General features: G+C 45.6%; 1 protein-coding gene across 1 annotated transcript in view; it reads left to right on the forward strand.

Moving 5' to 3' along the window:
• Positions 1-896: 896 nt before the first annotated feature.
• LOC135811309 (mucin-2-like) overlaps positions 897-10558 on the forward strand; it is an 18494-nt gene continuing 8832 nt past the window's right edge. The window contains exons 1-3 of the mRNA XM_065324530.1: positions 897-1383; positions 5024-5079; positions 6050-6217. Of these exons, the coding sequence (XP_065180602.1) occupies positions 1217-1383; positions 5024-5079; positions 6050-6217 (391 nt within the window). The 5' untranslated portion in view covers positions 897-1216. The remainder of the gene's footprint in view (positions 1384-5023; positions 5080-6049; positions 6218-10558) is intronic.

Genomic DNA, 10558 nt, shown 5'->3' on the forward strand with positions numbered 1-10558 from the left:
TGTTCATGATGCATATTGGATGGAAGTGGCGACAGTGCACGAGTCGTACAGTACAGAGGGCAATGGGACTGTATTGCTTATACTGAACCTCCGTCTGGGGCACATAGCGTACTCACGTCACACCTATCATCGGTCATGGCGCTAACCTGAAGCCAGTACAAGAGTTAGCACCAATACAGGCGATGAAATCCATCTCGCTGCGATGAGTGTCGACTTGATTTCTGAGCAGAGAATCGATCGTACTGTCATGTATATTCATTGCACGTACGGTCCCCAGCACTGCAGTAGGCATAATTATGGCTAGCCTAGATCCGGTAAGCACTGACACAACGTAGTACAATCTACATGACTGTACATAAATAATTTAATATTCACGGGATCCGCGTTAGCATCACTTGAATGTTCAGAAACACACAAGCTATAGCCTTCGCTTCCGCAGGCCACCACTATGCCTGTTCATGTACAGTCATGTACATGAAAAAGAGCACTTAGCCAGATCGCTAGCAACCAGATTCTGATTAGATCCTTGGTGAAGTCTTCGCCCAAATGTCAACACAACATCTGTCAGAACTACAATGTATTATAGCGATAGTAAGTGATACGGGCACTTTCTATTCTTCCACTCAAAGTGCCGGTACCGCGGTATTCAGTCATGCCATGAGAAAACTGAGTGCCACGCCTGCGAATCCGTGACTTACCAACGTACACTGTTGGTACACATATCACCAGAGTGATATTGTCCTGTACTTGTATACACAATGGATTGTATACTACAGCACATTTATTGTTGTATCTATTGTACACTGGAGTTGTCGCTAGATTTGAATTATTACTGTAGGCTGCAACAGTAGCGGAAGCATGCACAAGACAGCAGCAGCTACCATCGTAAGACCATGTGCCATGTATACCCCGGGCTGCATCTCGCGCTGGGTCGAAATCCCCACACTAACACAGGCGCACTAACGCTCCAGTCCCCCCACCTTGCCAAGTTAGCCCTTCAGTAGTTCACAGATGGTTGGAGGACGGAGCAAGAAACGCTTCCTCCACTGTAGTGCTCACATTCGAACGTCGACTCTGACTTGCTCCAAGAACCCGGCAGGGTTTCTGTGAATGAATCAGCCTTACAATGCCGCTGCATGGTTAATGTTCCTGCTTGTACTTCAAGTACAAATGTAATTGGTCGTCGTGTTCAGTTGGGAGATTTGCTTCACCGTCCATGCAGAAGGCAGTCATGAGGTCGTCAATGTTCCTAGCTGTAGTCGTGGTACATGTACATCACGTCGCGGCGTTTCCCATATTCGTTCCGCTCATACCCAACCTTGGAACGGTCAGTGAAGGTGTGGGATCCTCGTTGGTCCCTGCACCTTTCGGGGAGATAAATCAGTGAGTACGAAAACATTTGAAATGTGTAGTCGTCCTTAACTAATGAAAAAAGCCTCTTGCATGTGCAAAATGAATTATTGCACATTACACAGTGTATCATCAAACAAACTCATGTATTAAAATTAATAGAAAAGAAAAATGACCAAGGAACTACAAGCTAGGCTATAATGTCCACTAACACCACCAGTTACTGAACAATCAGCTCATGCGATAACAATGCACAAACACTGACCAACGGTACTGACGTTCTACAACTATAACTGGCTATCACCTCTAGCACGTCTTGGATGCGCACTCCAACAGCCTTCCAACGTGGATGGTTCTAAGTTACATGATAATATAGGAAGGGAAGGTGAGCGCAACCAAGACAAGCACGAGCTGAAAGGCTAAGGCTGCGAAGGATGTTGGCGGATATACATGCGTGACGATGACGATACTGGCAAGACCACTGGACAATACGGTCAAACCACGATTCAAGAACGCAAAGCAACATTCCACACAACTTGTGTGGCTCAAAGATGCGAAGATCAATAAAAGGAGAAACTCTGCAAACAAGAATCAAGCAAACCCGAAACGCCTCAGTAAAACAGCATTGTACTGGTCTCTGTCTCTCATTCACTTCATTCTCTGCACGGTTTCATGAATGGCATAAGGAAGGGTGGCAATTCTGCCTCACTCCCGGAAATGTATTTATTATTTATTTAATAAAATTAATAATAAATGCACTTCGGTTATAAACCAGGCCCTGGAAGTTGTAACTTCTCACAGGCACCTGGGAATCGTTCTTGACTCGAAGCTATCATGGTCCGAACATGCTGACCATATTTGCCTTAAAGCATCCAGAATTTTAGGAACTCTGAAGCCTCACTGCCGTTATCTGCCTCACGACTGTAGATCTCTGTTTTTCTCTTTGTATATTTGTCCGATCTTCGACTACTGTGACGTAGCGTGGTGTGGGTTATCAACCACGATATCAGACAAGCTCGAAGTTTGCCAACGAAAATTATTAAAAATGCTATTTTGCTTGCCCCGTGATTTCTCCTCTGCGCAACTCTATGTTCTCGCTCGTGTTTGCCCCCTTTCTATTCGACGCAGTCTCCACAGCAACATGCTAATTCAAAAGATAAAACTCGAGAAAGTACCAAGGCATCTTTTTCCCTATGACTGGTTTGTGCGTAGCCGTTCAACAAGGGCACAAGTCCCGCTACCTGCAGCTCGCACTGTCCAGTTTACAAAATCCCCTTTGTTTCATTCCTATTCTGACTGGCTCAAGCTATCAAGCCTCGCCCAACACTGCCACAGCATGTCTCAGTTTCGCCAAGTTGTTTGTACTGAGTTGCGTTTTCCTGCAGCACTCACGCGTGTTTAGCTAAACAATGTAATATCCGGCTATCTCACTTAATTGGCTGAGCTTTGTTTTCCTCCCTGTTCCTTTCTTGGCTGAGCTTTGTTTTCCTCCCTGTTCCTTTCTTTCCACTGTTTTCTTGTTTTTTTTTGTACTTTTACCATGGCTGGTTATCGCCCTCAGCTCTGGGGTTGCTCCCCACATTAGCAATGCGTGCACATGCTACGAGATTGAGTTTAAAAATAATAATAATAAACCAGCCACACCGGTTTCAATAACGGCCAACCCCAAGTTACTAGACTCGCCGTTGCTGGTTCCCGTCTCCTTATTATTTATCATCATAGCCTCCTCTGCTAGTCAACAATCATTCTATTCCTTTTTCAGGTTTTACATACAATGAATTAACATACTTCCTGTCAATCGCATCATGTAGATTTGCCGGATAAACGTCCGTAAAAGCAAAACGTATGATTACATGTACGCCTTGTTCGCCGCTTGTCAAGCTGTAGTTGATTCTTCTTTTCATCCAATTCGTAAAGAGTAGTACGGATACGGCCGATACAGTATACCGAATACGGGTTACATTCCATGGGGGTAGGGCCATGTCTGTGTTCCTGTCTTACTTCTAATTTCTAATGCATAACAGGAATAGGGGGAATTGCACATTGCAAAGGAATGTCATTGCTACTTTACAGTATACTGCTAGTACTGAAGTACGTACCGGTTGAGACGCGCGACTCGTGTTGCGTGTTGCTTGCAGTCGGCACCTGTTATGCCTCCACTTTACTGATCCAGTGAAACGTTGCCTAGAACGCGGTGCAGTGCTGATAACCTATAAGACATGGTATGTCTATCAGATAGAACGAGTTTCTTCTTCAAGGACTAAGGCATGTTGAACCACGCAGCCACGGGGCACTCCCTCTCCTTCTCTCTCTCTCTCTCTCTCTCTCTTTCCACCTATCTATCTGTCTATCTATCTGTCTGTCTGTCTATCTATCTGTCTATCTATCTGTCTGTCTATCTATCTGTCTGTCTGTCTATCTATCTGTCTATCTATCTGTCTATCTATCTATCTATCTATCTATCTATCTGAGTATCTATCTACATCGCAGACTCAGCGGAGGACGTTCAGGTTGATTGCAACTCTGAGTTTCATGCCGCGAGGCAATCATCAGACAACTGATACTGAGATCTCCCCAGCAGCATGCTTATAAACACATTGGGCAACAAGCACAAACAAATTTAGCGCTAAATCTGGTGTGAGATATGGAGAGAAAGCTGGCGCGGGCCAAGGCGCTTGAAGAGACAACAGGCGGGTGGAAGTGCCAGGAGGGTGGCGGGCAACAGGCAGGGGTGAGCATGAAAGCGCGCACAGAGGCGATGGGGAGGCAGTGTGCAGGAGATGGTTGGAGGTGCCAGGAGGATGGCGGGCAATGGGCCAGTGAGATCGCTAGGAGGTCTTTGGGTGCGGGCAGGTGTGAGCAGAGTCATAGCCAGCAACAGGCCCTGTGACTGTGTTATTCTAGTAATATTGGGGTGCTCAGTCAAAATGCAGTGCAGTTCTTGGTCAGTTCATTTGATAGGTGTGACATTTGCGAGATGGAAATTATTTTCATGCCTGCATTTCGAGATCATCTCAGACCGTGTATTGAGCAGGAGCTTCTTCAGTGTTGTCAGGATGTGGAATTTTTCTGTGCTGCATAGGTTTTTTTTGGACTCACATCTGTACGACCCGCTCTTCTCCCGCACCTTCCATGTGATGGTCAACGGTTTTCCTTCGCTTCTGAACTCCCATAATGATGTGTTTTGCGAGCTCTGTGCTATTTTTGTATTTTTCGTGACTCATGGAGGTGAGGTGGTTGGCGTGACGGGCTTTGAGAGACAGATGTAAATCGTGCTGGTAGATTCGCCGCAGTGGCCTCGTATACTATCTCCTTGATCTGGCACTCCGCTACTAAGCTCTGTCTCTGGTACTGGGCACTCTCTGCTGCTCGGGGATCAACGGATTTATCTATCTATCTATCTACCTGCGTCTCTATCTACCCTCTCTCTTTCTCTCTCTCTCTCTCTCTCTCTCTCTCTCTCTCTTTCTACCTCTTTCTCAAGAGGTACACAAGAGGAAGCAAAAATAGGGCTGTATCGTTGTTACTCTGAGTTTCATGGCAAAACCAATCATCAGATAACATCAGGAGATTAGAAAAAAGGCGTAGGTATATGAAGCAGAGGTTCTCTAATCTCTCTCTAGTTATTCATCTCTCTCTCTCCTTCCTCTTTCTCTTTATGATGTTGCTCCAGGACGTGTCAATCTATAGGCCACGTTGCCCAATGCGGAGGGCCACCATCAGGCGGAGGTAGCTATTGGTCGATGCATCTCTGTAGAAATATCGTGCAGTAGGCTCCAGATATAACCAACACCATACAGTGTGCAGGAGAATAACATGATTGTGTAGACTCCTGGCCACAGAAATCCTACCTCACGGATATAATAGCGCCCATGGGCCACACGGCCCTAGCACCACATACACCACTCTGCTCAACTGGGCGCGGCGAGGCGCTACTTTGATCAAAAGGTTTTTTTTGTTTTTTTTGTTTTTTTGTATTTTTATTCGATACTGAGCTTTCACAAGCTTTTGTAGGAATCCGGCCACAACGCCTGCACAAATACATCACAAAGTCGGATTTCTCTAGCCGGATCTGTACTTCTATTGTAGTTTGTTACACCGAAGTTCTTTATAACAGAAATATACTAACACCATGCAGACAACAGTGACGTCACAGTCTCTTGCCTCTTTTACACCGTGATACATTGCGTATTTTCGTTGACACTGGGAAAGAAAGTAGCCAAATTTCATGCCAATCTTGCCTATCCTTGTAGATGTTTCCACTGGAACACCTCCAATCTACAAAAAAAAAGCTCTCAGCTCCACCCAAGAAGTTGCCCTCAAACTTACTAATAATTCGACAGGTTGATGCTTGTTGCGGTTTGTACATACTGTAAAGCGTGAAATTTTCGCGGCGTTTTTAGTTCGCGTTTTCAGAATCCGGACAGGTTTGCGAGGTTTCAATTTTGTGGTTGTAGAATGGCATTCTTGCTAAACCTGTGGCATTCTTGCTAAACCGTTCATGGATCTCCTTTTCGCGCTGTCTAAATTTCGCGATTTCCACGAGGTCGCGAATTTCGCAGGAATTAGACCATGGCAATAATTTCACGGTTTACGGTACATGTATTAGAGAGGTTTATACCTTCATGTGATCAAGAAAATCATAATATTATGAGTCCCTGTCAAGTCCACGTTTGTTCTGATCCGTCTCCTGTTGCAGGGAACACTTTCGGTGGGTACTTTTTGTTTCAGGGCATCAATTGGACACAGATTTGCTTATTCGACAGCGATGGGGACGGGCTCACTAATGGTCAGGAGTTGGGCGACCCTTTCTGCACCTGGACTCCTGGTTCGACACCTCAACACACCACCGGCCTCAGCCATCCCGGTAGGTAGGCCCTTGCATGGCGGCGGATAATGCCGGCAGAAACATTTGGCAGTATTTTGGTTCCTTTTCTGCTATGTTTCATGCATGTTCGGTGAGTGGCTAAAGGAATGATGGAGCGCAATTCAAGAGGTGCTTGCCATGAGGCGTGCCTGACTCTGCCACTATCACCGCTGTTCAAGCAGAATCTGGCAATACGAGTAATTCGAGCATTATCTGGCAATAATAAAAAATAAAATCCACATATAAGGGACGTTCTGGTTAGTGTCAAGATTTGCTGTGCTTCTCGCAGAACGGGCACTTACAGTAAAACCTGTCTAAGACGACCGCTTCACCATCAAAACGTGGTCTCTGTTACCAGGTGGTCTCCTTATCCAGGGTCATTTGACTGGAAATCACAGAGAGGTAGCGGATTTTAGGGAATGCCAGCAGTTCAACATGCTTAGGCAATAGAGTGATCGGTCAAAAGTTGCTTTTAAATAGGTTTGCAGGGATTATTTGAATATTCGATTGGCATTCGTTTGGAAACGCAATAGAAGGAATATTTCCCATTTGGAATGTTACTGTTTCAAGGAAGTGTGCGGTTAAGTGCGCACACTCTGCTCAAGTATCGATCTATCGTAGTAGTTCTAGAACGGATAGAGTGATATGTAAGAAGTGTTTTATGTTGCGAAAGGGGACTAAGATTCATATAGATTATTCGATGTTCGGTTCGTTTTAATAGAAAAATACTCGATTCGTTCCGATTCAGAAGAAATATTTCACCCTACGTTTGAATGTCTCTCCCTGCTCCCGAAGGGACGACCCGTCTGATTAGGTTTTTTAGAATGAAAGAAAAATCAGGAGTAGGCTGAGAAAGAGAAGAAAGACACCTTCGACCATACTCTTCTTGACATTTTCATCCGTAACGGATGAAAATTATAATAATAATCTTTATTTCAGAATTACCCAAAGCCTAACGCCTATCTGGGGGATCTCCTATTTGTGTATGTACTAGTAATATAGTTAAGGATGCGAGAGAAAGTGCGCAAAGTGTGTGTGTGAAATGTTCGTTTAAAAAGGAATAATAAGAAACCCAAGGAAAGGAAGTAAAACAGAAAAGAAAAGAACAAGCATGTAAATCAATGATTGCACATCAAAGGTGTACCAGTGCAGTCGAACTGATACTTCGCAATGTGAATACGTAAATGACGCTTGAATTCAGATAGGGAATCAACTGTACATACCACTGCAACATATGGGGCACACGAAGTCTGGCCTGAAATGTTACTGAAGACTGCTATCCTCTGTTAGCACTCCAACACACACACACCATTGGACCATTGGACCATTGGACCATCGAACGCCCATCGCAGGAGGCGATGATAGCGATGCTACAGCAGAAGCCATAGCAGCTTGTGCTGGGATTGCACCATTCAACAGCTTGCAAGGCTGAAGAATTGACCGCCACTATTCAGCCTGGTCTACACCACACACACACACACACACACACACACACACACACACACACACACACACACACACACACACACACACACACACACACACGCACACTTGTACTTGTACTTGCTCACTGCCAAAACTGGTCACGTGGGTCTCCCCGGGAGAGGGGAGAGAGACTCAAAAGGAATCTTGGAAAGATGACTCAATTGGCCATTGAACCACCCGACGGCCCCCTGAAAATCCCCAAACTAGGGTGGACTTGAAATGATCCCACTTATGGGCTCACCACACATCAGTAAGTGGGTGAGGACAAGGTGCAGAAAAAGGATTGACAGCATCAGGGTATCCGTCCCGGGATCCAACTGCAGGTACCCCTGCCCCCAGTGAAGGGAATACTTGGTACTAGTGTGGGTGGCTAAATCAGAGTGGATCTGATATCAGCTTAACTAGCACCATTGATTACACAAGAGTTAATCTAGCCAGAAGCAGTCCATGGTTAACAGGTATGTATACTTCAAATAGAAAGTATATGAATCCTAAAACCAACAAAGGTGGTAGGTACAACAATACACCTTCAAGCAGCCGAGCCCGTTGGCAACAGGCCCAACACTATCTGGCATAAGTGTACCCACCAACCGAACTAGCGGGCACACACACACACACACACACACACACACGCACGCACGCACGCAGACACACACGCATGCACGCACGCACAGCGAAGCACAGTCGACTAGTCGCTGACGGTGTCATGATCGTACTTAAAATACCCACCCACATTTTTGTTTTTGTATTTGTATTGTATTTATTTAAAAGGATTCTCCAAAAGCAAATGGATGCTTATCACGGAAGTCTCCCACATAAATATCGCAAGAAAAATGGGGAAATGGGGGAGAGGAGAGTGGAAGATGAAGCATGGGAAGAAGGGAAACAAGTACCTAAATATCGAGGTATAAAAGCAGGAAAGAAATCGACGAGGGAAGAAATCACCTCTGCAGATAATAGCGGGACATTTTGATGAAAAAAAACCAGCAAGGATTAATTTCAAGGAAAAAAAATGTCTCAAACGGAAAAGTTCGGAATTCCAGTCAGAGAATATCTATGCTGAGAGTAATGAGCCTTTAGAGCAATGCGAAAATTGACAGAGGACTGAACGCAGCGGATGTGTTCTGGAAGTTTGTTCCATTCCACAGATAAAGTGAAGAGAGGGGATTTAAGGAAATGGGCGCCAGAACGAGGTAAAACTATAGAGGACGGGTGACGACAACTAAGGGATACATTGAATTTGAAACGAATTAGCAAAGACGGAAACTGGTAAAAGACATGATGAAAATACAGCAAGGACAGAATCTGACGACGCCACTTCAGGGATGACCAGTCACAAGTACGATTAAGAATCTGCTTCGGGGTTTCCCACTCAGGAGGGTGCCGGGTCTTACAAAGCAGATATGAACGAGCAGCAACGGCTTGCAGTCGGTCTAACGTAAGCGAATCTGAATGGGATACGGCGAATGACCAGACAGGGACTGCGTATTCTAACAGTGGTCGTACGTAACACTTGTAGACCAAATTCACGGTTGAAGCAGAAAGGAAATGGGCCAAATGTCGCAACAGAAAAACACGACTGCGAAACTTATGGGTGATAGATTTTATATGGTCAGAAAAATTTAGTGAAGGAGTGATAGTCACGCCGAGATGACAGTGGCTATCACCTTTCTGAATAGGCACACCGTTCATTGTCAAGGGGGATGACGGGCCGGGAGCTAATGCATATTTTTGAAAGGGTAGGTGGACGCATTTACTGGTGTTAAACGTTTTTTTTTTTTTTTTTTTTTTGTGTAAGTTCGCTCAATGTTCGTGGTCTATCGTCCAACACGAAAAAGCAACTGCTGGCCGAGGACCTGCGTTGCTATAAAATTCAAATTTGTTCTCTGCAAGAAACGAAAATTCAAGACGGCTACGACGGAGTTCACGGCGACTACAGGATTGTGTGCCTCTCCTCGACTTGCCGACATTATGGAAACGGCTTTGCTATACACCACTCGCTCCTCGATAGAGTGTATCGAATCTGGAGCGAGTCGGATAGAGTTGCCGTTCTGCAAATTCGACTGTCAAAAAATAAACTATTGTCGCTCGTCAGCGTGTACGCGCCGACGTCGACTAGAGTTGCGCAGGACCAAGACTGCCTAGACGACTTCTACTCCTCACTCAACGCTGCAGTTGCCAAGGTAAAATCTTCATATATCTTCCTCGTACTCGGTGACTTCAATGCCAAGCTCGGAACACAAAATAAATCACTCCATCAATGCATTGGGCGATACGGAAGAGGACGACAGAATTACTCTGGCAAGGTCCTTGCTGACTATTGCGACTCAGCTTCCCTATTCGCCTGCAGCACCGCTTTTCAGCACCCAGCACGGCACTGCACAACATGGACAGGATGGAGAAAGAATAATTCAAGTGGCGGAGCCCCCATTCCCATCTATAATCAAATAGACTATATCTTGTGTTCCACTCGTCAGCGCCAGCTCTTCACAGATGCCAGATCTTACGTTGGAACCCTGCTGGACTCGGACCACCGATTGCTTGTGGCACGAATGAAGCTGGACCGGTTGCGTGGTGTGTGGGGCCCAATAGAGCACGCTAAGAAACAGCGAGTAGGCATGAAAATTGCTGTGGATAGGCTGTCCGATCCACGCATACGGAAGGAATATCAGTCCGCTCTGGAAAATGCTATTACCCAACACTGCAGCTGCAAGCCAGAAACAAAGCTAGCCCCTCAGGAGCTATGGGATCGGGTACGTACGACTGTGATGGAAGTGGCCAGCGCTACCCTGGGAGCATCAACAAGACCGCCAAAAGGAAAATGGATACCTGACCCACAGCTGACGGCTATGGTTC

This window comes from Sycon ciliatum, chromosome 3 (assembly GCF_964019385.1).
Source record: "Sycon ciliatum chromosome 3, ocSycCili1.1, whole genome shotgun sequence".
Classification (NCBI taxonomy): Eukaryota; Metazoa; Porifera; class Calcarea; order Leucosolenida; family Sycettidae; genus Sycon; species Sycon ciliatum.